Source organism: Pipra filicauda, unplaced genomic scaffold, assembly GCF_003945595.2.
Source record: "Pipra filicauda isolate LSUMZ 115617 unplaced genomic scaffold, ASM394559v2 scaffold56_size3634133_pilon, whole genome shotgun sequence".
NCBI classification, from domain to species: Eukaryota; Metazoa; Chordata; class Aves; order Passeriformes; family Pipridae; genus Pipra; species Pipra filicauda.
The window spans coordinates 498,685-526,358 of record NW_024104720.1 but is presented as its reverse complement, the minus strand read 5'-3'; the positions used below and the strand labels follow the sequence as shown (position 1 = coordinate 526,358).

At 36.1% G+C, this 27,674-nt stretch overlaps 1 protein-coding gene across 5 annotated transcripts in view; it reads right to left on the bottom strand.

Annotated features, from left to right (window-relative positions):
• The window catches only part of LOC113998190 (dynein heavy chain 5, axonemal-like), a 155,203-nt gene extending 127,592 nt beyond the window's left edge, over window positions 1-27,611 (bottom strand). For all 5 annotated transcript variants that reach the window (XM_027740667.2, XM_027740693.2, XM_027740695.2 and 2 more), the window contains exons 1-21: window positions 27,541-27,611; window positions 27,090-27,276; window positions 24,135-24,235; window positions 22,476-22,664; window positions 22,301-22,375; window positions 19,863-19,949; window positions 18,287-18,358; window positions 15,713-15,814; window positions 14,638-14,824; window positions 13,298-13,463; window positions 13,092-13,185; window positions 11,789-11,887; window positions 10,229-10,410; window positions 8,589-8,708; window positions 7,689-7,890; window positions 6,212-6,307; window positions 5,685-5,858; window positions 5,502-5,591; window positions 4,636-4,791; window positions 3,542-3,681; window positions 1,721-1,872 (exon numbers count right to left, since the gene is read on the bottom strand). In XM_027740667.2, the coding sequence (XP_027596468.2) occupies window positions 1,721-1,872; window positions 3,542-3,681; window positions 4,636-4,791; window positions 5,502-5,591; window positions 5,685-5,858; window positions 6,212-6,307; window positions 7,689-7,890; window positions 8,589-8,708; window positions 10,229-10,410; window positions 11,789-11,887; window positions 13,092-13,185; window positions 13,298-13,463; window positions 14,638-14,824; window positions 15,713-15,814; window positions 18,287-18,358; window positions 19,863-19,949; window positions 22,301-22,375; window positions 22,476-22,664; window positions 24,135-24,235; window positions 27,090-27,252 (2,647 nt within the window). In that variant the 5' untranslated portion in view covers window positions 27,253-27,276; window positions 27,541-27,611. The remainder of the gene's footprint in view (window positions 1-1,720; window positions 1,873-3,541; window positions 3,682-4,635; window positions 4,792-5,501; window positions 5,592-5,684; window positions 5,859-6,211; window positions 6,308-7,688; window positions 7,891-8,588; window positions 8,709-10,228; window positions 10,411-11,788; window positions 11,888-13,091; window positions 13,186-13,297; window positions 13,464-14,637; window positions 14,825-15,712; window positions 15,815-18,286; window positions 18,359-19,862; window positions 19,950-22,300; window positions 22,376-22,475; window positions 22,665-24,134; window positions 24,236-27,089; window positions 27,277-27,540) is intronic.
• Window positions 27,612-27,674: the final 63 nt, after the last annotated feature.

Here is a 27,674-nt window from a genome sequence, read left to right as displayed (position 1 = left end):
AATTGCTAAAATTACCCCAGGCAAGAATGCAACCTTGTTAAACCACTAGATTTCTTCTTTCATAGGAATGACCTAACTTATTTTGGAAAGAGATAAACTAAATGCTTTAACAGATGTGTTTATTAAGCTAAAGGTAGAAACAATTGTTTCTGAATAGACTGGAAAAATTCTTTCCCTTTCATACTTTCACTACAAAATAGAAAGAAATATGTCACCTGACACCCTTTGTCTCTTTTATTACCATATAGCACCATATATATATATTTCTACTGTATGTAGAAAGAAATCACTATGGCATCTAAGGCACAGCAGTGTGAGAATGGTGTCCAACTACTGATGCTTTAAGTGGAAAACCTCATTTATTACTATTAAGAAGTTAATGATGGAGCTTGTCTTTTTTATTGACTAAAATTGACAAATAATCCAACAAATGCCCTAGTTTTTTTATATATATAAATGAAGTAATCCTAAATCCATTTGTTTGCCTTATCTCCTCAGTTTTAGTCTAGAAGGCAATTATGAGCCCCCATACTTCTGGATGAAATTTCAAGCTCATGCACCGTGAGTTCTGCACACTGCTGGCAGTAGGCAGTTATTTTGTACACTGAATGAATTGCTACTCTGTAAGCGTCCAACATACATTTGGGCATGTTACACATTGCACATCTTCAAAAATAGATGGTGCGTACACTCAAGAAAAGAATTCCCTTTTAGATGTAGCAGCAGGAAACAGCCCAGATACTCTTGCTACATAACCCCTAACTTGTTAAAAAAAGGACCAGTTTCCACTAGGACAAATGGTGAAACAAAGAACCATTACAACCTGAATTATAGCTATTCAGATACTTAACATATGGCAGTGAGTATCTAAATGAATAAAAAAATAAATAATATTGTAAAGAACTTCCTTTTGATGTGTTACTAAACTATGCAAACCAAGGACAAAACCTCACTTTAGAGTTAAAAAACAAATATAAAAACCACTTGCCATTGGGTTTTTGTGCTCTGGTCAGGCAACAGTCAAGTAAAGCTTGAAGCTGACCAGCCCTGCCTTAAGCACAGGTCAGAGCCCTGTGCACCAGTGCCACATGGCAGAGTCACAAATGAACAGCTGCACAAACCTGTGCCCATTTCACTTTCAGATTTAGGCCATATCTGTTCCTGTTTATCTTGTTGCTTTTCATTTTGAAGAAAACAAGTGAAAGCCTAACATCAATCAACTTCAACTGAAAACTGATTTACAAGCATGAGTTATTGTTTTCTCACAAAACTGCAATATAAAAGTCTTGCTGATGGTTTTACATATGCCCATTTCAATGACACTTTTACAACAGTTAATCAATTTTATGTAGTATTTGATAGTGATAATGTTGTATCTTATTGGCTGTGTGGAAAAAGCTCAATATAGGCATTGAGCAAAACAAAAAATGTTTTCTTGGAAAAAAATTACGATTTGGGCAGAAATCTCCAACCTTGATTTCAGACATGTCACTTCTGGGATGTTTGGCATAAGTTATGAAGATTTTTTTTTATAGAAAAGATAAGAGATATTATTAAAATACCCACAGCCATTCTCTCATCTCACATTCTTGTAGCAGTTGGGCTAAAATTATCTACCTGAAGTGATCAGTCCACAAACATATTTTTCCCAGAGAAATAAAAACAGAATTCAGGTACCTAACACTATCAACAATTCACCACTTCCTCTCCTGCTACATACATTTATTGATGTTCAAAGAAGTCCATGACAGCTGCGTCAGGCCCGGAGTCAGGGCATCCTCAACTTGTCCTATAAATGGCTTCATCAGTGGTTTCAGCATAACAGGAATCCCATTCAGACATTCTTTGTAACTGATCAACAGATTCTGGAGCCTGAAAGACATGATCATCTTTATAATGTGCTTTACTTATATATTTGAAACATACAGAAGTTTGGACTCATTTTCTTTTAATAAGATTTGCAAGTTCTGATCCCGTCTTAAAAACAAGAACTCTTTCCAGCTCTTCCTAGCTCGAACTAAGCCTCTTTCTCCTTACCAACAGCAGAACCAGACTGGAGAAATAAATGCCTCCAGTAAAGTGACTGTGATCAACTTAGAGAATTTCTCTTCCAGGAAAAATTAATTATAACTAAAAAAAAAGAAAAAGAAACAGAAAACTGAAAACATGGCATTTTTGTTTCCTTCTTCCTATCTCACAAGACATGGCATGAAATGATGCTGCTTATAGGGAAACCTAGATCCAAACCACGAAGAATACCAAATCCCAAAGAAAAAGAGGCCAAATTCTGAATAAAGGCTTACCAGTATAGTTCCATGAAAATGTAGCTACATACATGTGTATGTAGCTACATACACAAAGAAGCTGCATAAACAAGAATTAGAAGCAAATATAACTCAAAGGTCAGATATATAATGGGTTCCTTACAAGAACTGCTGCAAAGAAACCGCAATAGTTGTGTTCTATGCCAGATTAAAATCATGACTGTAGACAACATTGTTACAAACCATATACTGAGATAGCTCATTCGCAATATACCCAGCACTGTTTTTCAGATGTTGTTAATTAAAAATCTACAGCCTCTGAATATTTCTTCTTTGCTTGGGGAGTAAGTCTGAAGTCTTTTTTTAAGTCAAAGGTAAATTTGGGTTTCTCTTTTTACTGCAAACATTTTCTGTACTTTTTTTTCCTGTTGGATGGGAAAAGTTGGGGCTGTTGCTTTTTGCAGGTCTGTAACACAGAGTTTGCCTTGCACATTAAAAATTCATGGTTAGTTTGTCTTTAAACACTCCACAGAAAATCACTGAAAAATGTCACGTTGTAAGAGTGAAAGACTAAAAATTTTAACAATAGAAAAAGGGAGGAGGGGTTGAATTGAAGTGTTTATGAAACTCTTTGAACTTTGTCCCTTTTTGTCCAATTCTATTTAGAAATGCTCCTCACAAAGCATTGCTTTTTAAAGACTGCTCATCCTTGCTTAGAAAGTTAGTGATTAACAATCAGGATCCCTGAGAATGAAAACAACTCTTGCAGCAGGGATTTGGACTGTTAGAAGAAACAGAAAGACATTATTTAAAATCAACAAAAGTGATTTTAGATATTCAACAGGAGAGAGCGAGCATGTTATAAGTGAGGTGATGTATTAGCTATATAAATGTTGGAGTTGTGCTGTAATCAAGTGGAAAATTCCAGCTTGTATTTCCAACAAAAAAAAGCTTTTGATGTTAACTGTAATATTTTGGAGTGTAATCCCTATGTTACAGTGCATAGATGCCTTAGAGGTACCTAGGAGCTGCACTTACAGAGCAGCTGCTGAAGTAACAAAACAAAAACATGTAGGCATTTCTGGTAATGAGATATGTGTGTAAATAGGAACAACTGCATTTTAACAGTATTAATATGGAAATGCAGGGAAAAGCAATTAAAATTCAATTAAACTCCATCAAAGAGAAAAATCACAATAAATCAAAAGCAACATATGCAACCGACTCAAAGGTAGGGATTTGCAGATGAGAAACAAATCTGAAAAGTGTTCACTTACTCCATTTGACGTCTTTTAATCTGTTCTTCACCTGCACACAAGACAAGGACAACATCTGGAACTTCAAAATGCATTTTTTTCAGGTATTTTGTCTCATAAAGTACTTCCAGGAGCACTGGATCTAAGTTTACAAATAATTCCTTCATGTAGTAGTACAAGGGGAAAAAAAGAAATAGAAAATAAGACCAGTTTGGTAGTTACATGTAGTAACTGATATAACTGGATCATATAAAAAGATGTATATGACTGAAGAAGATTTTTTAAATGGATACCCATGTTTCTACGCAGATCCTCAACCTCCTCGACAAATATACAGGTTTCCCAGTGTTAATCAACCAATATCTTACTCTGATTTCAATTCCTTGTGACACCTTCACTGTGCCTTAAACACTTGGCTCTAGTGACTTCCCAAGTTTAATTCTAGTTCTGCAGCTACATTCTGTGGAAGCTAATTTGCCTTTTTATCTCACTTTCTCCAACTAGGGGAAGATATTGTGAAGGTTAATCTCTATGTTTTTGGGGGCACTAAATGTAATTAAGTTGCTAAATAAATTTGAAAACTAGGTTCTAGTTGTCCATTATGGAATCATTAGTACAAAAAATGCCACATTTGCATCATAATTTCTGTGCACTACAGCAGAAAAAATAACCTGTGAAGTAAGAATGGTAAGATTTTCTGTCTCAGCAATCAGTTTTGAAAGCAAATTAATGAATTATTGCAATATATCCAACACAGTGATATTGATCACTACAGAAAAGACCACGACGTAATAAAAACTTCCTTCCTTGACTAAAGTTTTGGTTAGCACAGAAAATAAACCAGGAAACAATATCTTAAAAGACGTAGATAAGTTAATAGTAGATATGTATTTCCTAGCTACTGCCTCTGTTATACCCTGAATAAGGCAGAAGCCTTATGAAGAAGAGACATGATGAAACAAGGAAAAAATATTCCAATATTCCAATTCAAGTTGTTCATTTTTTAACCCTGTTAAGGTTATTTTAATGCCTTCTTGCCTATCTATGATATTATTAAAGTAGTATTTGTAATATTAAATCATGTAACAGTAATACAAAGAATAAATTATATTTACCTTAGTTTCTGGGTGCCTGGCAAGTAAGGAAGCACACAGAGCATTTCTAGCTTGGTCAGCAAATCTACACCAAGCTCTATAATAAATAAGTTCGAATTCCAAAAGAACTGCAGCCATTTTATTGTAGTTCTTAACAACCTTTTTCATTTCCAGTGTCTGCAATTTATGGGAAAAATAAAAAGCATACATCACTTAAACAATTTAATGAGTTTAACATAGGAGAAAGTCCCTCCACTAGGCTTTCTCTCTCCGGTCCTAGGAAAACGAAACAGAAATAGAAAATTTTAAATTATGCTATTTTAGAGACAAGGTAGGACACAGGAACATAGCAATATATTTAGGAATTCAATTATTAAAAAGTATTCAACTGTTCTAACAAGTATAGCTCTTTTCCTGATTTTTCCTCCCAGTCTTGCCCATTAGACAAACTCTGTTACCATGGCCTATACAAGGTATTGATGGCCCGTTGAGAAAGATATACAAATTATATTCTTTCATGAACTGTGGCTAGTGTTTGAGGCCCTCTTCAAGACAGAGCACATCAGACAGAAGGCTCTAAGCTTAGGTACACAGCCAACAGTGCTACTACCACAATTAACATGAGTCAAATCCCAGAAGGGACAGAAGCACCGGTCTGAGTCATCAGCCTCGTGTTTCGAGGGAAGCCACTGTCTTGAGCCATAGAATAATAATGCTGCAAAAAGGAATTCAAAACCTGGAGCAAATGCTAACACCTATCCCTCCTGTTGGATGAGCTTGGATACAAGCTTCTAGAAAAGTGAGTGCAGGAGTATAAAAATAAATCATGTGTTTGTAAATAACATCCTTGAAAGCTTAGCATAAAGGCTCCTCTGCTAATTTCCAACCTTCAAAAGTGTGGTTTTCTTTTTAAGGAATGTCATTGGATGGTCAATTTTTCTGAATAACTGCTGAGCCCACATAATCTTCCCTGTTACCTAAAACACAGAAAATAGGAGATTATATTTTCATTAACTTAAAAACAGTCAAGAAGTAAAGTAATTTTTCTCTCTCATTTCTTTCATTCTTACTGGTGGTATATTACGTGGTATAGGTGGATTTTCCTTTTCCTTCTGGTAGAGTTCTTGAATAAACTCCAAGTCTTGGCTGTACTGCTGAAGGACAATGGTATACTTCTCATTAAGATCAATATTATTTTCTCCTATTTGCTCAAGCTTCATCAGAAGTACCAGCATCTGTTCAGTCTAAAAAGGAAAATGGAGAACTTACTGCAAAGATGTTAACAGTTCAGAAAGCCATTGTTCATAAACTATTTCATTAATTTAGAATATGCTATGTAAATTTGTAAAAATAAACTTAAAAATATAGGGGAAAAAGGGAACATAAGCCTGGCACCAAGTAAGAATGAACATTATTTTCCAGAACTTCTGCAAGCAAATTTTAGAACATTTGTAATAGGTTTGATGTCCTCCAAAATTATCTCAGCCACCAGCACAGTACAAAACATCAGCAGCAATGAAGGAGTTCAGTAGGAGCTATGGGTACTCAGCCTTTCTAAGCACCAGAACAAGGGGTTTGCATTTGTAACATCACTTACATTTACAGTCTTCTCAAACCACGAATCCACAAATTCTTGTATGGATTCATACAATGCTGCAATTTGGTTCTTAAATTCAAGGTAATCTTTTTCAAACTAGAATAAGAGCAAAAGAAAAAAAATCATCTATAGTGCTGCCTTTCCCTGTATAAAATCCTTTCCCTGTAGCTTTTGGGGAATTTGCTTTATCTGCCCAGTGCACGTGTTCAGCACTGAATTAAAAAGAACAGGAACAACATCATCAACGAAGGTATTTACATTCTAAGCAAAGCAAATAAATATAAGCAGTGTTAGGTTAAATGATTGAAATCTCATCTTCATGAACACAAAGGAGCACAGAGGAACACGAACAGGAGGAGAAAATCTCATAATCTAACCAGAGATAACAGAACACACTCACTAGCTACTCCCAGTACTGCCACAGGAGAGCACTCAGCTCACTGTCCAGGTATGAAACCCACCAAAGCTGAGCAAAGTCGCAGGCTCTCTAGAGCACCTTACAGACTAAGGGAGGTTATTACCAAATTTTGCAGCTCCTAACTAGAAGTAATCTGGATATTCACCTGTAACATTTTTTTCTTAAAAGTCTTAAATACTGATGGCCTACAAAAAGAGTTCAATGCAAACTTCCTCTCAAAGAGAGCACTTGGGAACACAGTGTATTTACATGTAAAGCCATACTGTTTTTTAACACCTCCAAATTCCAGTTAGCAGTAAATGCAGTCTTTCAGAAAAGAGCCATAGAGCAAGTAACACAGGCCAACATGACACATCAACACAAGCCAGAGAAACACAAGCCATCAACCAGTTAGAAGAAAGCCAAAGGTACTTCAGACTTAAACATTTAAAGGAAAGTCAATGACAGTTGAAAGCTATAGTTCAGGAAGGCAGGAGAGTAAGTCCACATTTCCAGAATTACTTTTGTTAGACTATTAATCCTGCAAAATAAGCGGGCTATAGGTAAAAAAAAAAGGCAGCTCAATTCCAGAATGTACAGAATGTATTAAAACATGAGCATTTGAAAAGCCACTTTAGTTTTTATCATTCTGTTCAGCACTGGGAGTGATATGATTCTCTTCTCCATCTAAAATGTGCAACTATGTGCCTTTACTAACTTCACTATAATACTCCATTACTATTCCACTAAGTATTTTTAACAACACTAAGGAACTCTTACAAGTAGATAAACTGTATTTAATGTGTTGACATGCCTGAATTAGTTTTCACTATGCATCTCAAAACAATCAAGTTTAGGAAAACTTGTTAGTAGCATTACCCGTCACACAGAAAAATTTGAAATAAAACCCAAATCTACCCTAACACTTTTAAATTGTGTTAAAAGATATGAAAGTATTAGTATTATTGTTACAGCAAAATAATATATGCATTGTTACAATATTTAACATTTTTTGCATAGCTCCAGTGAGAAGCACAGAGTTAAGGGAGAGATTATCACACAAGTGCCAAATATATGTACCTCTTTTTTTCTGTGATCCAGAACATCATACTCTTTGGATTTGGTATTTGTAGCAATGCTCTGGTAATGAGTAGTGATCTCTTCTATACCTTCTATTTTTATATGATGGAGCTCTAAAAGGCTTTCCATAATATTGCTCATATGTGAGATCTTCTCCAAACGTTTACAGAAGGCATCAAATTTTCCAAATATATAGTTTTCACTAAAACAACAAAGCAAGAGAGGAATTGTAATGCAAATCTCTTCGCAACAGATTTTTTCTATTTAATCCACATATATTCTACCAGAACTGCCATCAAGTTTCACACCAAAAAACCCTTGTGCTCTAATAATTACAAACCAAGTAAAAATCATTTTAAACTAATGGACATAAACTAGAAAATGTTTAATCCTTATATATGTCAATTAAAAGCTTTACCACATTTCACAGGAGTTATTCTTTCAAGTAAGACATTTACAGGAGATCAAAATGTGAACATACAACACTAAGAAATGCCTCATGCTTTAAGTACCAATATAGGTAAAACTCTCCTTGGCATTGTGATAGACAACCCAGCCCAAAGCTGACTAAATTCCCTTAGAGTGTTTTTACTTATATTCATGACTCAAATTTGTTGGTATTTCAGACCATACATATCCACTTGTATTAAATTAAAACATGCATAAATTCCCCTGAAGTCCTCTTGGACAGCTCTTGAATCAACAAGAGACTGTCAAAAACCTGTCACTAGATTCTTCCTGAATAGAATAGAAAAAGTCTATGCAAGGTCATGTTCTGATTATAATAAACACTTGATTTTAATTGAGAATTTAGACTTTCTGTTAGTCAGCAGATAATATGCCACCTCATTTATAAATTGTATACACCAATATGATTCCATATTAAAGTGAATTTTTTACCTGAAATCAAATTGCCTGTCATTTGGATTTTCCTTTAGCTCTTTCCTAATTTTCTGAAAGGATGTTTGGTACTGTTCTTTGAGGGAAATGCATTGTTGTATCCTTTTTAGCAATTCTTGCCTGAGGAAGAAAGCACAGAAGACAGAGAATCATCCTAAGGGTGTCTTCAAAAGAATATTAAAAAAAATAAAACATTTCAGTCAGATATGCAACTTTGCAAAATAAAAACACAAAATTATACATTATGTGGAAAACATTCAAAGTATGATCTTTACATGACAAGTTTTTGGCTTAAATCTGTTATCTAGATCAGATATTTTTAGTTTAGGTTATGTTGTCATCAAACCACATAGTCCACAGCATAGTTCAGAAAGGATTTATACCAGCTTAATGCTGGCTATTGAATGCCTGCAGTTTGGTCATTTCTCATCTTCTGCATTGAATATTGCTGATAGGTTTTCCTTCGCTTGTTTCTTTGGTATTTTTCTAAGGAGTCTGTGAAAGTATTTTTCCGGACTACAGTAAGCTTGAGGAAAGCTTTGTTTCTTTGAAAAGATACACCAGGAAGAACTTAGTTACATCTTATACACTCATCCTTCAGATACATTTGTTCTGCCAGTGACATCAGCATTCACCACCCAATGGATAACTTTCATACAAACACCTCTGTGCTTCAATTTATGCTGAATGAAGCACTTGGACAAGTAGCCATAGAGCAGCTAACTCATCCCTTCTTTGAAATGCTGCCTTTATTTCTCCTGGTAGTGATGCCTACAAAAAATTCAAGGTCATCAACAACTGTGCTGAAAACACTGTCAGTCCAGCTGACCAACACTGCATGATTGCTGCTTTTTCTCCATCCCTCTTTCTTCCCACCGTTTCACTATTCAATTCCTACATTTCAGATTGCAAGCTCTGCTTACGTTTTAGATTGCAAGCTCCTTGGAGCAAACTTTTGGTTCATTTTCTGTATAGTGCCTAACATTTACTGAAAACCATAGACTACTGTTATACTAACAGCTGTACTAAGAACAATAGAAAAGAAGAAAAAAACTAGTCTTAGGTATGTCTAACTAGCAAAATTACAGTAAATCTAGCTTTTTTAATTTAAGATGCTTCATTAGCACCATTTATACTCCACATACAGCATTCTCCCCAGAATACTCAGAAAATACAAGTCTGAGTCCCATCTTATCACCCACATACCTTGCTCCAGAGTACAACTGAGTTGTGATTCTGGTCCTGATATATATTGCCCCCTTCCTCAAACTGACTTTCCTGTCCACTAACAGCAAAATATAAATCTTAGGTGGAAGTTTGTCAGTCTGTCCTTGTAGCTTTTTAATGAAGAACATTAGCTCACAGTTCTTAAGTGTGTTTTGTCCATGGGGACAATATATACAAGTATACATTACATGGTTTTCAATAACAGGTTTTTTTCACAACACATAGTAAATTTGTTCTTGCAGAGTACTTAATTCTACACCAAATTAGTAGTTACAAGCTTACAGTCAACATGGGAATCAGTGCCTGGTAGGAGGACAAAGGGCAACTTAAATTTACCTATTAATAATTTTGATGACTAATCTGTAATTTTACTTCTAGTGTCAAAAAAAGAAGATGAAATTAAGTTCTATCACCTGTCCAGATCCCAGATTTTTGAAACACCTTCACATAGATACATCTTGCATGTGTTAATCATTTGATTCGTGATTTTAAGAAAAAGAGACGTCATGCACTCTGATGTGTTGTAGTAGGATGATGTACAGTAAATCATACAGATGGTATTCATTAAACTGGGTATATGTTCCATCATTGTTACCTACAACAGGAAAAAATGGGAAAGCCAGCAATTCGAATTTCCTGAAAATTAACACAGTCGAAAATATGACCACTCTGCTACTATTGCATATCATGTTTGTCAGCAGATAAACATCTTTCTGATTGTAACACATTGCTCCTGAAGATATCTCCTTATGAACCAGAACATCCAATTCATTTGCGAGGACTTACCACACTATGACCAAGAGAAAAAGGTGGGAAAAGGGTAGTCAATAAATGAATAGTTCTTTTTCCAGAGTGGGATTTTCCAGAGGAAAAACAGCAGTTTTTTTGGCCATGGCCTCCAGTATATGAAGGTGCTGTAGTCTGCTTTGCAGATGAACATACTACCTGAGGAAAAGAAGTCATACACTGCTACAAAAGAGTTGGCCTGCTGAGAGAGGCCAACTGAGAGGCCTGCTGAGAGAAGGACAAGAAAAAAGCTGGCCTTTGCTCATTTTGCCTATATCTGTACAGAAGAGAAATCCAGAAGGGGGAGGAAAGACAACAATAATCTCACTCTTAGTGAGGATACTGAACTGTACAGTTTTCTCTCCCATAGGAAGATTTCACAGAAATGCATGTAAGCCAGATACACTGAGAACCCACAACAAGAGACAGTGACTGATCTGGAAAAGGATAACAAAAATATGGTATCTAAAATTCAAATCCAATATGGCAGAAAGATTAATATTTGCAGAAGAAGAGCAGTGTAAAATAGTACAGTGGATTCAAAAGTACTCAAGCTTTGAAAACATTGTTTAGAAAAATTGTAATCAGATGGATCATGTGTCAATGTTCTGAAATGTGTAAACTTAGACAATTTTGCCTGGTGACTGTATCTTCAAAATTCATGTTCTCACTTAAAAATGAACTCTGAGACCCACATGGTTATGAAAATAAATTTTATCAACCAGGATGACAGTGCTACGTGCAAAAGAAACAGCTTTAGCCTGTAAAATAAGTGCAAGTCAACCAATTTCAGCTCAAGATCACTTTATGACACTTGCAATAAAACAATTTCAAATAACTTCTAACTGAAGCATGCAGACAGGAAGAGGTACCCTATGTAAGGCCCAAGCTCACAAAGGCAATTCAGCTCATTATCAGGCTTGGAAAAACACAATCTTATGCTTAGTTTTTTCATGCCCTTCAATTATCTTCTGGAATGACAACTACTTCCTACACACAAAAAAAAAAAATATTATCTCTGGCTAATTCAAAATCTGTAAGCTCAATTCACTAATGCCTAAGAAGTTAAGCTGTCCACTAATCACTAAGAATGAGGTAAATATTGACAGAAGTATCTTTTTTAAACAGCAAAAGCCCTTCCCTTCTTTTCCTAATTTTATATTAAATGCCTTTAGAGTACTACTTACAGGTGAAGCATTGGCAAGTGGACCAAAAAATTTATCCAATGTATATAAATATCTCACATTGTCTTTAGCTTCATTGGCAGCAATTGTTATACTACCATCCTGAAGGGAGGGGAAACAAAAAAAAGAAATACAATTATTACTGTGAAAATTTTCTGAACAGGTTCTTGCTCTTTTACGGTGCACACTATCACAAGATTGTGATTCCATCTTGCAAGCTTTTTCACACAGAAGTGCTTTCAATTATGTCATTTATTTTTTACATAAGAAATAACTGCTTTTACATGCAAAAATTGGTAAGATATTCCCAGCAATCAGCAACATTTTGGATGAGGTTTAAAGGAAGTCCTTACTCAGACCCCCAAAGCTTTTCCTTCCTCGTGGAAGTACATTAGTGTGGTTTTGATAATCCAACTTAAATTGTAGAATTGTTTCAGCATGGTACCTGTTCTACAGAATTTAGACAAGACCCCTGAAATGTACCAGAGTTTCCCAACATTTTTTAATAAACACTTGTTAGGGAAAATGAGTTCACAGCTAATGCATGTATCTTTCTGTTCATGTCAGGTGGAACTACGCAGTACTTAGGGGGCTATTTTGTATGAAGAAAGAAATCCAATTCATCATCCTTGGGTTGTACTTGCTCTGTACAGACACTTTGATCCAAATACCATTTATCAAATAAGTCAGCAAATATAGTAAGCAAATAAAACAAAAACTCAGTAAGGTAGCACTGTTTTCCTGGTCTGTTTTCAAAACAGTAGAATACTTTCTTATGTGCTAGAAGATCTGCATTCTGGTGTTTGGGGGTGGGGGTGGGTGAGTGTTTGATTAACTGTACATGGTCTACAGCTTATTTTTTCTGACTTGCCTACAGTTTTGACTGATAAGTTTACATTACAGCTATTCACTTATCTGAAGTAGCAGTTATGCTACAAAAAGTCAGCTGTCAATAATTCTAAACGCAATATGATGAACACATTTCAGACACCTCTACAGTTGGCCTGCTCAGGGTTCAGCTGGTGAGAGACAAAAAGATGTTTTATTGCTGCATTGCTTTACTTCTGCACAACCATTCCACCTATTATGTTAATGAAAGACACATTACAAAAGCACTGACTTCTTTTCAAGTTATCTATTTAACTTCAGAATCATTGATGTTGTATGTTCCAACAAATGGATATTTACCACAGTACAAAACCAGCATAAACACTCAAAGCTATTTTTAGCATTGTGTTCAGTTCTGTGTGTATTACAAATACAGTACTGTAATAATTTAAAACTTAAATTAGAAAGTAGTAATTACCAGTTCTTTCCACTGCTTTAATGTCTTTGATCTTGCTGCCTGAAGAATACTTATAATTTTCTTTACTCTTGAACTCTTGATCTCATCTAAAAGGCTTTGAAGAAAGAAACACATACAATACTCACTTTGGGATGAAAGTTTACATTTATTTTTAAAAATACATTTTTTTCCCCAAGACTCTGTGAGAAATAATGCAGAGATTTGACCTGTTAAATGACGACATTCTTGTCTTCCAGTGTTCCAGTTCTGCAGATGGACCAACGTCATCAGCTTCTCTTCTTATTTGTTCACTCTCCACTAAAACTTGTCTGATCTGTTTGGTCCAAATCCTGATCACTTCTTCAAGTCTCTCAGTGACTTCTGTGTTACTGCCTTCAAAATCATAGAATTGGACAGTCTTATAAGCACCAGGAAATAAACACAGAATTTTAAACTACAGATGTGAAATGTTCTTGCAAAACATAATCTAAGACTATGTAAACTGAGTATATTCGAATCACTGACCAACAACAGGAAAGGATTAAGACTGTAACAACAAGAAGCACACATAAAACTTGTATCTATCTACTCTGCTACTATTTCATATCCTTTACAGTGGAAACAGTTAAAAATACAGGGAGTTCATATAAAAAACAAAATACAGCAATATGGTTTGGGGAGAATCATGTTTCATAGGTCCAAGAAATGCATTAACTATGTGTATATTTTTCTGCTTGCATTTCATAAGTAAGGGCTTACTTCATATTTCTCTTTTTCTGCCACTGCAGTCTATTCCACATTAAAAGCATCCCATAACAGACGCAATTAACAGCCACAAAAAACCACTAGATTTTTAAGTCAGCATATCTTTTAGACTGCCCTAGCAGCTGCAAGACTCCAGTTCACTTGGTGCATTACATTTAGGACTAATGGAGCTTGTGTTACTTAATGGATCTAAAGAACTTGTCCAGCTATACAACATTATTATCTAATCTTAAGGTCAGTAGTTCTGTGGAAGCTCTCATGACATAGGCTAATGCAGGGATGAGAAGGACTGCAAAGTATTGACTGGTTTGGCATTATTTCACTCTGAAAATATTGATACAACATGGTGGAAAGCTATTGTTGAAAGAGATATAACTACTCTTTTTCTTACATAAACATATATGTATATACAAATTTTTTTATAAATACATCTGTTTTTATTCACAGAGTCAGACTTCATATTGGATAGGGTATTTCCAGTATTAAAGAAAGTGAACAGTACACAAACTAGTAGATGGCTTCACTCAGCAACTACTTGGCCAGCAAACTAGGAGGGGCAAAGGCAGCTGCTTACATGATATATGGAGCTATTACCTAATTCTTTAAGAACTACGAATTAAAGGATGGGCAAATGATTGATGATTTTATGATTATGTAGTCAGAAACCCGGCAAGAGTAAGCAGAAAAATGTATACAGCTCAGGGAAGATGAATTAATTCTTCAAAGTAAATTTTTACTGATGACATAACATTTATTTTATAAACAGCACCACTGTGTTTGCTTTGGTGTATGAATTACTCACCTGCAGTTATGTAGTCAGATGGGTTCTGTAAGTTGCTGACATAAATATCAATATCCACTTTTGTGAGCTGAATTTTATCTTCTATATTCTGTCTTGATGATGACAAAGTACCCACAAATTTATCCACTGTATACAGAAAGTCTTGTATCTGGCTGTTCTTCAAGCCTTCTTTCACAGCTCCCCAGTTCTGATTATTTTATGATTTATGAATTAAAAAAAATTAAAATGAGGATCACATTTTCTTTTGTTTTTTGACCACAAAAGGTATTTTTCATTAGAAAGGTATTTCTTATTCATGGCAGTATATAAAGATTTATCATCATACCATTTAAAATACACTCATCTTTATAGTGTGCCTTGATTTAATTATTCTATTAGACAAGAAGAGACAAACTAGCAAAAGGCTCTAAGAAACAAAAATGTCTCCCTGCTCTCACTGACTTCATACCAAATTGTATTTTTTAGCTCGATTTTTCTCCTTCCGAACAGAGAAAACAGATTCTAATCTCTTTTCCTGCTCCTGGGTGTGAGAAAATGACGGCATACGGTACCAGCATAAAACATCATCATTCTCAACAGACACTGAGCTTCTTTATATTTCCCACCTCTGAACGTGTACTTCCAGAGGAAACTGAACCAACTGTGATGCTTTGTGAGTGCCACAGGACAAGGACAATGCAAAGAAGCTGGATATTCTGGCTGCAATACAGTGTTTGCTGTCCACAGTCTACAATAAAGTCATGGACTGATCCCTTGTGCTGCCAGAAGGACTTGACACTTCTTTCAATCTAGTTTTAATGAAGTCATCACAGTTTTACCTTAGTATGATTGCTATGTTATGCTCTCCTTTAACATAATAATTACAGCTGGTGCTATTGCTTGAAAATAAACAATAACTACATGGATTTCAAACACTTTTATACAAATTGCATAACTCCCCAAAAGGTCTGTATTAGACTTGTATCCTCTATTCTACGTCCAACTAATGCACAAACAGAACTGCAGCAGCCACATGCCTTAATTCCACATATTCTTGAGAAAAAAAAAAAAAAGAAAAGACTAGTTTTTTGATTACCTGTTGGGATTTAAGTGCTGGTATCATGATCTGGGACAAGAAAAATTCCAGGCCCTGGAGGGTATTTCCATTAGGACAATCAAACATACCAAAATTCACCTCCTTCAGGAAGAAACAAAAATTAGCAGAGTGCATATAAACTTCTGCAGCATTACACTATTTGAGTGAAATTCAGATACATGGCAGACATATGGCAGTCCATAACTATGTAGGTTCCATGAGGATATTGCCCCCCAGCTACCAAATTTGAATTAGACAGAAAATAAAATTCAACCAAATTCCAAGACTTGCTCTTGAGTCACCAGAAAAGTCAGTCCCAAACTGTAGCAACACTCCAGCAAAGAATTAAAATTAAACATATAACATCAATGTATTTATTAATTTTAACAGAACTATATGTCTATTTTTCTCATTTACAGGAACGGCTTCCATCTATCACAAATGCCTAAAAAAGGGCAAAAAAATGTATCGGGCAAGAAATGCCTCTCTTGGTTGCACAGTTCTCTCAAGTTCATTGTTAATGAGCTTATGCTTAGGAAGCACTCCTTTACTGAGAGGGCAAACAGTGGAACAGGCTTCCTAGAGAGGCAGGCAATGTCCCAAGCCTGTCTGAGTTTAAGATGCATTTGGACAATGCCATTAACAATATGCTTTAACTTTTGATCAGCCCTGAAGTGGTCAGGCAGTTGGTCATTGTAGGTCCCCTCCAACTGAAATATTCTATTTTATTCTATCCTATCTTGGCCTAGTTAATGTGAAGCAAGAAGCAGTAAATTGCTGAAGCTGGGGAAAGACAGTACTGATGGGTGGAGTTTTACTGCGGAACACAAAGCATAAATTAGAAGAAGCGAGGGACTGCATCTTTTCCCAACACTATCCACTTATGGCTTCGTTGGCTTTTCTGTTACCAGCATTTTGCACACCGATGTATACATCCTGAACATGGGCTGTGTGCTTTCTACTACCCCTACTGACTAGCCACTTTGGCTCTGGATATGCCTCTTTATCAGAGAGGGAGCCTCATTTAGAACTTCTGAACTGCACAAACGTACACTGATTTTACCTTCATCATAATTGCTTCATTGATATGAGGAAAAGTGTACTAAGTTCTGCCCTGGAAGCTTCTACTTCCAACTTTGACCTGTGCAAAGACAGCGACTCCAGAGTGTTTTAGAAAAGCCTCTACAAATGATTTTTTGTAGAGGCTTTTACACTCTTGGCCATCTTGGTCATTAATTTTACTAGTTTTTTCTTCCAAGTTCTCCACTGGCATGCAAAAGAACTGCATTTAAGACATTGAGTTACTATGTATGGGTGAAATACTATGTCCTAACAATAGTACAGCATTATAATCCCACTAGAGTAGTGGGATTATAGTAGAGGGTAGAAAGCTTTTTCCCATAAAGTGGAGGAATTACAGATGACAATCAAGGCATCATTCTGCTTGAGAAGTGCTTATGAGGAAAACCAGGTTTCTTTGCATGTCTGAACATGTTCCCTGGGAGGCAATGCCCACAAGAAAGGTCTCCTAAACTACTTCCTCCTGCAAGAGGGTGGGCTAAGAAAATAGCAGAAGGAAGTAACAGAAGAGCAATGCAGAAATTAACTGACCTCTATTTTTCCCCGTCAGATGCTTTTGACAATGCTAATTTCTCCCATATGACAATGTTTACATTTGTTGCAGGGAAGGGGAGACAGGGAAAATTAAGACTTCTGAATCTCTATGACAAGGGCGTTATACCAGCTAATCCATTTCTTTCCAATGGATGCTGAAGATTCAACTATTCTTCTTGAAAAATAGCAGAAAAATGCATGTATTTCTAGGGGGTTCCCAGGCTCTCCTTCCAACTGCTCCTACACAGCTCTTCGGGATAAACCAAAATTTGTTTTACCTTCTATAGAACCTAAAAATATTGCCTCAAATAATGAATGAAGTTTGATGACGATACATGACAGTCCTTGTCAAAAGAGGGTGATCACAAGAGAACTGCAGAGAGAAGGCACCAAGGCAGGCAACTGAAGTGTTTGGACAACCATTATTTCTTTAATGTCTATTCTTAGATGTTAGTATCTGGATGATCTTCTGCATATATTTCCCAACAACATGAGTATCTCTCAAAATAAGAAAAGGCTGTTACAGCATATTTCTTATACAAAAGAAGCTATAAAGGGTTGAAAAACCTTCCATTAGTTACTTTCAAGTATCATCTTTATTTTAAAAGTCTAAAAGATACAGTTTAAGTGCAGCATTTCCATAATTTAGGCTCATTACTTAAAATAAAATCTCCTGGTTTAGGTCATTATTCCCTATTGCCGTTAATATTTATATTTTAATTACTAATTAATGATGAATTTTTATTAAAATCTTGTTTTTAATAATATTGCAGTATCTAATTTATAAATCATTAGAATTTTACTTTATCACAGATACTTATTCACATGAAAAAGAACTTCTGTTAAACATAGAACTAGACATTTTCATGAAAGCATTCCCTACTTCTGATTCCAGTTGAGAGAAAAAAGGTCTGAGAAAATATTAAGTATACTGCAAACAGTGCATGATTTTGGACTGACCTGAGAGACATTTGATGCAGTTATAACTTCATCTGATGTCCTTAGGAAAAATGCACAAGTTCCTGTAAAGTTCTGTAAAAAGAACAAAATGCATACAGTTAAAAAGGATACATGAATACAGTAAAAGTAATTAAGTTGAAGCTTAAAGATGTGCTGAAAACAAAATTGTAAAATATTAATTAATTGTAAAATATTAATTACTCAAAGAGTGAACTGCTTGCAGGATGTTTTAAAATCTGCCCCTTTCAAATAAAATACTGGGTTTTCTCTGTCTGACATAAGAACATAAAAAATGCCCTTCTGGACAGACCTCTACTAAGAAAATGCAGTTCAGGGAGAGCTTGTGAGTTAGGCTGTTTCCTAGAGTCCATCCTTCTTGTATTCCCTGACAACCTGCAACTGTTGTATGAGAGCTGTTACATGACATATTCCTGTCTAATCATTTTAGAATCCATTTATGGATCTATCCATGAGACTGTCTAATCTCTTTCTGAATCTGCCAACATAAATTTACTGAAAAAAACCACAGATATCCTCAGTTTTCAAACATTTAAAGTTCTTTTCATAAATACTTAGTTTTTTAAAAAGGGAACCTAAAAAAAGGGAAACTTGCTAAAACGTTCCATCCAAATACCTTTTAACATGTATTTTCATTGTTTTGATGGACTGAAATAATATAGAAGTTCCAAATCAGTACTTGAACGATGCTTATTTTTAATCTATTAGACCTAATAATAACTCAACTGTAATGAATCTGAAAAGCCATTCCAATTGGTCCAACTGGCAGAGGAATGAACGTCACTTTTCCCTGAAAGCAAGACAGAATTCTTCAGCTATGTCTTTTCGAACATTACAATGCTAACATAAGCTCCTTGGGGCCAACAAAAAAAAAAAAAACAACAACAAAAAAACAACAACAACAAAAAAAACCCCAAAAAACCAAAAAAAACAAAACAAAAAAAAAAAAACACACAAAAAAACCAACAAAAAACAAAAAAAAAAAAAAAAAACCACAAAAAAAAAATCACTATGCCTTATTCAAAGAAAATTATATATGGAATACCCAATTTCCCCCAAAAGAGATGGAAAGAAAAAAATTAGTCAGAAGTCTTAATGGCTACTCTGAATATGCTGTTGAATAATGCTTAGACATCACAGTGAGGAGGTTGTTATAAGAATTTGAATGGAATAAAGGATTTACTACAGGTATTTTTGGAATAATTACTATATGCAAGGACATACAAAACCACTGAAGAACTGTACTTTTAAACTAGAAGTGCACAAGCACTGGAAAACACTTGACATGCAATCGTTAAAAAAAAGTTAGGATCTGTGATTTTTAACCAGGGTTTATTTGACCTGTTCTCCTCTCAGATAGTCATATCACTACTTCTTTACTGGTGAGTGCCAAATTCAGCTCAAGAAATGTTGGGAGATCCTGCATTATGAGAACAGAGACTATATCCTTAAATATCTATCCAAGAATTACAAAAAAATTGTATAACACCACACAACTGTTACGCTTTTCCAATATTTCTCTTTTTAAATGTCAGCTAATCAATTTTTTCAACCATACCTCAGTGGAACCCATGGTAATAAACAACTTCTTCTGAGGCAAACTGTTCGTTGACGCATCTGAACTCAATGATGCATTTGACTTTTGCTAGCAAAATTATAAATAAGAGGTTAATAAAATAAAAATTCTATAATACAAATACTTTATCCATTTGAATATAACGAAGCTCATTCTGATTCACTTAGTAACTCCCAGATAGAAATCACAAGGTTGGCTTTCTCTGAAGAATAAGCTTTGCATGAATCTCCCAGTCCCCAGTAAACAGTTTCATAGCCCCATTCTTTCAGGAAAAAAAAAATCAAATAAGAAGGGAGAAAAGTCTCAGAAAATGTAACGAAATTAAATCTGAAGTGTTGCCTAGAGAAATTTCCTCTGTGAAAACCAACTGGTTATTTTGCAGAAAGAGTCATGTGCCTGGTCTGCAGCGCCAAAATGTACTTGTGAGTGGGATTCACAAGCAATACTGTCAGCTAGATCCTGCCAACAATGCAAAGAAATTTAGCTTTCTGCCCATTTCTTTAACCATACATCACTGGAAAACTTTCTCTCTGAGAAGCCTTGCTGCCACTGGTCTCTCTCCATTGAGCTGTATCTACAACCTCTTCTCTTCGAAGCAAGAAAAAAGTTTAAGCCTAATAAAGATCTGCTTCCCTCTAACTTTGTGTCATGCATTTTGGTAAAAAATCTGTTGAAACCTAGAAGAATGTGATAGAAAATTAAGTGGAATAAGTCTGCAGGTATATTTCTCTTTAAAGTCGAAGAGAGCCTTATTCCAAAAAAGTCTCAAGTGTTCAGCTCCTGCTAGACTAAATGTGTGATGGATGATATAGTGGTGGCTCCCCACTTCCACCCCAAATCAGCATTTGCTGAACCTTATGCACAGTTTCAAGTGAACATCATGCACCTAAGCTGTTGAAAAAAGAGAGATGAGAAGCAGCAAAGAAAGGTGCTTTGATAAATCTTGGTACAAACATGCCTACTTGTCAGGCCAATGGCCTGCCCTGGCCCATATTTTGTCTCCAAGAATGGTCAAAAATGGTAAGCATGTATAATACTGCCCTTGAGTAATCTCCAATTCTCCAATATGTTTGAAATCAAACTGTTGACTGAACAGTCAAATTAATGAGCTCTCTTCACTCATCAGAATGTGGTGGAAGATGCTAGAGATGGCATTCGTACTTTCCATCAGAAACATTTATTTTTATGCTATGCTGCTTCTGAAACAGAATTCTCATTAAATAACTTTTTAATGAGTAAAAAGGTCAAAATAAAACAAAATTAAATGCAGCAATGAAATGTTTCATTTAATCCAGGTTGGAGATTTATTTCTGACTTGTCAGTTAAGGAAAACAATGCCAAGATTTTTAGTTTCATCTTGATTTAAGTCAGAGAACAACACATTTATCCTAGAAACGTGCATGCACATCCCAGTGAAATGAAAAACTGATTAAACTGTTTTGACAGCTGAGCTCATTCTGTGCTTTGCAAAGTCTCTAAGCAATTCCAGTAACACTCAGAAGTTCTTTTAATTTATCTAGGTAATAATGATTCTGTAATTCATTCTTGCATTTAGCTGATGATCAAGCATATTAATCAGATTTCCTCCTCAACTCGCCTAAAATACCACCACATGGTGAGTTAGCTCTCCCCTATCATGGCTCCTCGATGGCATAATCTGAAAGGACTGATGAAGGACTTCTGAAGTTCTGAAAGCCCACAACAGTTGTGTTAGACAATTGTCAAGGTCACTTGGCACCTTCTGATATCACACATTCAGTGGAAGCTGAACAAATTATTTTGCTCTTTATGCAGAGGCTGCTGCTTCTCAAAACTTAAGGGGAGAAAAATACAGCTTGGGGACCACAACTGCCTTATTTCTCGTCTTAGTTGTCCAAGCTTAAGATTATTTTCTGCAGAATGGGACAGACCTGAATATGAAGCCACCTTCATTTAGAAAGAAATTGTATCATTTTTCACTGTCTTGAATAACTGCTTTGTCCATTTTAGAATTGGTGCATTTCAAACCAAAAGAAGATGAAATAGTTCTTACATACACAGCTGTCCCATTCCTATAATACTTATGCGAGCTAATCTAGTATTTTAAACTCTGAATACTGTGAACACTGTCTCAATTACCTTTATCACTTTTGAAGTCTGGATTTTTACTCTACTTGGCCGTTTTTAAGTTTTCTTTTGTGAAAACAAGAACAGTATCAAATTATGTCACAGAACAGGGCATCCTCCCATTTCCATGTAAGCCATGATGGATCTAAACAATGGATCTCATCTAAACAATGAGATCCAAGTTCTTTCCACATTGGCATGCATAGTAAAAAAAAAAAATCTGTTAAGATTTTCTGAATTTTGTAACAGTCAAGTGATTTATTTTTTTTAAAAAATGCAACTTTGCCTTTGCAGAAGTAATAATGGAAACCTACCTGCAATATATCTTGGTAAAAGAAGAGCAACTTTTTAAGTCCACTAGGGACAAAGAATTGTTCTATAAGTTGAAACTAAAAAAAAAAGATAAAATTGTAGTTAATTGTGAAGTAGTTTCAAAAGACTAAAAATTTTGGAAACATTTTTAGCAATAATAATTTAATTCATATTTACCTTGTCATCAGAAATAATAGCTTCCTCCACTTGCTGCTCACTCAAGTCTATCCCATCTGCTAATCTTGATATCAAATACTTGTGTCTTCCATCTATCTGAGCTCTTCTCTCTTCTTTGGTTATTTCGGCTTGCTTGGTTAATTCTTTTCTACTTTCACTGGAAAGTACTATGCTTTTCTTAACAGTTGTCTAGAAAATAAAAGTTTGTTATAGAGAGAGCATTTTTCCTCAGTTAAGGATTGTATTTTATATTGTTGATCTTTAAGCTGGTTTCATAAACTACTTCAAGCACGAACATAAAAAAATTACATCTAAGGAATGCATAGGGAAAAGAACATTGATAATTAACCTGTTAGGCCAAAATTACTTCTCACTATAAAGCTGCTACTATGGAAACTGCAGATCAGGACCTCAGAACCAGATGTGGATCCAGGCTAAGGTCACAATACAAATCTAGCACTATTAAGGTTCTAATTCAAATCTCAGCTTTGTGAATCCAGCTTCCAAACTGTTCTGTGTCCATATTCCAGATTTGGTACCAGATCTATATACTGCCAGCATTTTAATATATAATATCAAGTTGTTGCCCTAAAGGAAATAAATAAAAAAAATACACTATAAAATCAGTCACCAGATAAACAAATATAAGATTGATGATGAATGTGCAGGTCATATAAAGGTAGCAGCACAATGATAAAGAAGGAAATTAATGTAGAAAAAGGATTTTTCAAAACCTTCACATCAGTGTAAACAATACTGAAAATAGACATAGTGAGTAACATTTTGAAGTCAACAGAAAATCTTCAGAGGCTATATGAAAAACTAAAGATTTGGGTAAAAAAGTCACCACACTGATCATTTCCTGCTACACACAGCTCCCACTGACATGAGCATCTGGGGTCTGGAGATGTCTAAAGTGTGTCTGTACCTCACAATTTTCACTGAAGAAAAACAAAGATAAATTGTCACCTTACCAGTACTCTAAACTAGGAATTGTAATGATTAATACTACTCTTGGATTAAAAAAACAAAATGGTGTCCAGTGTCCACCTCTGCCTCCTACCATTTAGCCTTACCCCAGACTCTGAATGGATGTGTTACATTACTCGTCTCTACCTGCATTTCTTTGAGACCCGGAGACACAAAGAACACCTGAATACCTGTAGTTGTTGGTCAGTACCCTTCTGGTGTCTCTAAAAGCTACATCTTTTCTGATTCACCATGTTAGTCCCAACTCATCTATGTCAGTCTTTTATCACCTCTGGTTTCCCTGTCAACAGCTGTATCTCTTATTTTGCATACGCCTTCTTTGCATATGCAATATGACCTTATTCAAGTATTCTTAAAAAATATTAACTTTCATCATGGCAAAGAAATGGCTATATCGGTGGATGATAGAAAAAAATACATCAAAGAAACCAAAATTCCAGTGACAGACATTGTAGCACAGATATTCAGTGGCCTAACACCGCAGACACTTTTTAGTGGTTCACTATTCTTTTTTTCTTGCAATTAACAGAGACCGAAGGAACCCAGCACACACTTAAGTATTAGATCAAGCTTTTGTCAGTGAAGACTTCAAGAAAAATCTGTAAAGAAGAAAATTCAGCAGACAAAAGGTACCTGAGTCACCACCTATTTTAGAATTAAAACACTTGCCGGAAGAACAGCAGTCAAAGATGATTCTGCGACAGCAGATCCTAGCTCACTGCTCCTTGTCTTCAGGTTCCCTCCACGTCTGTGGTACTTACTTTCTTTGTCTAGTTAAAAAAAATGGCAAGTACTAATTATTCAGGTATATGCATAACAAATGCATTTACAAGATCTCCAATGTTGTGTCTTCATATCTGCTGCCTAATATCTTCTAGTGTGGGGAAACGAGACAAGAAAGGAACATTAGAAAACATGCCTCAGCAGAAACCCTTAGAAGCCATTAGGTAGAAGAGATGTCATATGATGACCTAAATCTCAAGTTGAATTTCAAACAGTGCCAACAGATAGCAAAAGAGGTAAGAAAAAACAGTATAAGGTACTAGCTTGAAGAAATCAGTTCTGGAAAAAATAGAGACTCTGAAATACTCTCACTTTTCACACTTGCTATTGTCACTCCTTTTCTGTTATTTCTTTCTATAAATTCTCATTGTCAGTCTCGTATTTCTGACAAACTTGCTACTTGCAGAGACTTGCAAGACAACTTGAGCTCATGCTATACCTGAAGAATAAAGATTGATGATATTTGCAATAAAAACAGGACACATATTTTTAGGGCATGAAGCTATCTTAGTGCGTGTAATTATGTTCTGCTAATTGTTTAAGTCTCCTTAAGAGCTTTGGAAGCCCTTTAACTTATTTAATAAAAAAATTATTGCATGCTTTTGGGTTTTTTTCCTATAAATTAGGATTTGAATATTTTAAGTAATTTGAGGAACAAATAAGAGCATTTATGTTTTCCTAATACTAAGTACAATAACTTATCTCCAGTCAGCTGCCATTTCTCTTTTTAAAATTTTAATTACAAAGCATTCCTAAATATTGCTTTATCTCTCTTTAACAGAAATACTGTTTTAATTAGCTTCAAAAAGATGATTATTTGAAAGCACTGAACAATGCTATTTGTAATTTCTACACCTTGCTTTCAGTCCATTTTATTTCTCCAAATATGATATTTATGTCCCATCATTAGCAGCAAATAGGACCATCAGTGGAGCATCCAGTAATGCTAAGGATCAGCTCACTAAACTTTCATGAATTACTGTTTAATCTGTTCTAAATATATGATAAAACTGAAATTCTGATTTCCTTATAAATTTTCTTACAGATTGTATCTCTTTTCCCCTGATTATAATGTATTATTCACAGAATCATAGAATGGTTGAAATTGGAAGGGATTCCTAGAAGTCTAGTCCAGTCTCCCCTGCTCAAGCAGGGCTACTTACAGCCACTTGCCCAGGACCATTTCCATATGACTTGTGAATATCTCCAAGGATGGAGACCCCCTAACCTCCCTGGGCAACCTGTGCCAGTACTCGGTCACCCTCACAATGCAAATGTGTTTCCTGATGCTCAGAGAGAACCTCCTGTGTTTCAGTTTATGCCACTGCCTCTGATGCTGTCACTGGACACCACTGCAGAGAGCTCCCTCTTCCTTACACCCTCCCTTCAGGTATTTATATGCATAGAAAAGATATCCCTCAGATTCAGCTCCATCAGCCTTTTGTCACTGAAGAGGTGCTCCAGTGCCTTCATCATCTTCATGGCCTTCACTGGACTCTCTCCAGTATATCCATGTCTCTCTTGTACTGGGGAGCCTAAAACTGGACACTGTACTCCAGGTGAGGCCTTACCATTGCTGAGTGGAGAGAATGGATCACCCCCTTTAACCTGGTGGTAATACTCCTCATCCAGCCCATGGCATTATCAGCCTTCTTTGCCACAAGGCCCCATTGCCAGCTCACGTTCAACTTGGGTGTCCACAAGGACCCTCAGGTTCTTTCCTGTCAATCTCTTCTCCAGGTGTTCAGCCCTCAACTTGTAATGTTGCATGGGCTTGTTCACCCCCAGGTGCAGGAATTTTCACTTCCTCTTGTTGAACTGCCTGAGGTTCCTGTCAGCCCTTCTCTTCAGCCTCTGGGGGTCCCTCTGGAGGGCAGCAAAACCCTCACGTGTATCGGCCATCCCTCCCATTTATGTGCCATCACTACCCTTGCTGAGGTTACCCTCTGCCCCATCATCCAGATCATTAATGAAAATGTTGAACAGGACTGGACCCGTATTGACCCCTGGGGTTCACCACTACCTTCTGGGCTCCCGCTGGACTTTGTGCTGCTGATCACCACCCTCTGAGCTTGCCCATTCAATCAGTTTTCAATCCACCTCACGTTTTGCTCAGCCAGCCCACACTTCAACAGTTTCTATTGGAGGATCTTACAGGAGTGAAGGGGAAATTTAAATTTTCACCTCTCAGCAACAGTAATTTGTAACCTAGGAATGATCTGGTGTGAAGAACAAAAGGGCCCAAAGTGAAGGAGGTGTTAAGATGGCTGGAAGCAGGAATGCCAGAGGCAGAACAACTCCCAGTAAGGGAGTATAGTTTCCCCTGGTAATGAGATAAGAAACAGCCACATCATTGTCTTGTAGCCATCCTGGAATGCCAGGCTGAGAGTATATCTTTGGGCAGCAGAGCTGTTGCTGGGGGATGGACCCAAGGCTGGTCTGAGGTGCTCCATACTGATGCAAGTGTATGTAAGTGTATACAAAGAATTGCTTCATCAAGCATCTTTGCAGACTTCTTAGAGAATCGGTTATGCTGTTATGACTGTCCAATGCATTGTTTATTAATTTTTATATATATTTCAGCACAGTGTTTAATCCACTTCAAGAGGCACAATAAAAATTTCCCAACAGGAGAATGTCAAAAGCATAGACCCATTTGTTTATTTACATGTACATATTTATTTATTTATGAAGCTGCAATCTGCACATTGCAGTCCCTACACTGGCACATTCAGAACAGTACATACCCACACAGCTACTTAATAATTGGTTTTTCATTTTGTTCCTGGATTTCTTTTCCATACAAAGCCAACATGAAGTACTTATTATTTTCTCCCTTACCTTTTTTTATAGCAATGAGAGGTGGACAGAGATCTATATGAGGTTTGGAAGAAAGCTGCATTCCTCTCAGTTGTTCTGATTCCTGCTGTGCAGAGTGACCAGGAGAGGAACTAGGCTCGACTCTTCCCCCTAACTCGGTCTCACCTCCCACAGTCTCCTCCATCTGTACCGCCACACAAAAATCAACCTAAAATCAACAAAAATGACTGGACAATGTAATATCCTATTAACCATACCTTCAGTATTTTTATCCCTGTTACAGCATCAGTATCAGACTAGCGAGGAAGGGAAAAAACAATTCTCTACTTGTGGTCACTGATTTAAAAAGAGAAGATCTAAGCAGATTTCAAAATGATAAAAGCTCCTCTAAGGCTGCCTGACACTAAAACTTGATTTCTAATTGCATAACTATAATTTCCCTCCAATTAAGCTGCTGCAGGTGGGAACTCACGTGTTGGGGCGACAGGTTAAGCTTCTTCTTAGACGGCAGCTGCAGGTCTGGCTGCGAAGTGCTCGGCACAGAGTGTCGACTGAGGCACTTGATTAGTGTCAAGCAGGTTTTAAAGCCTGCGGTCTGCCTGGGCG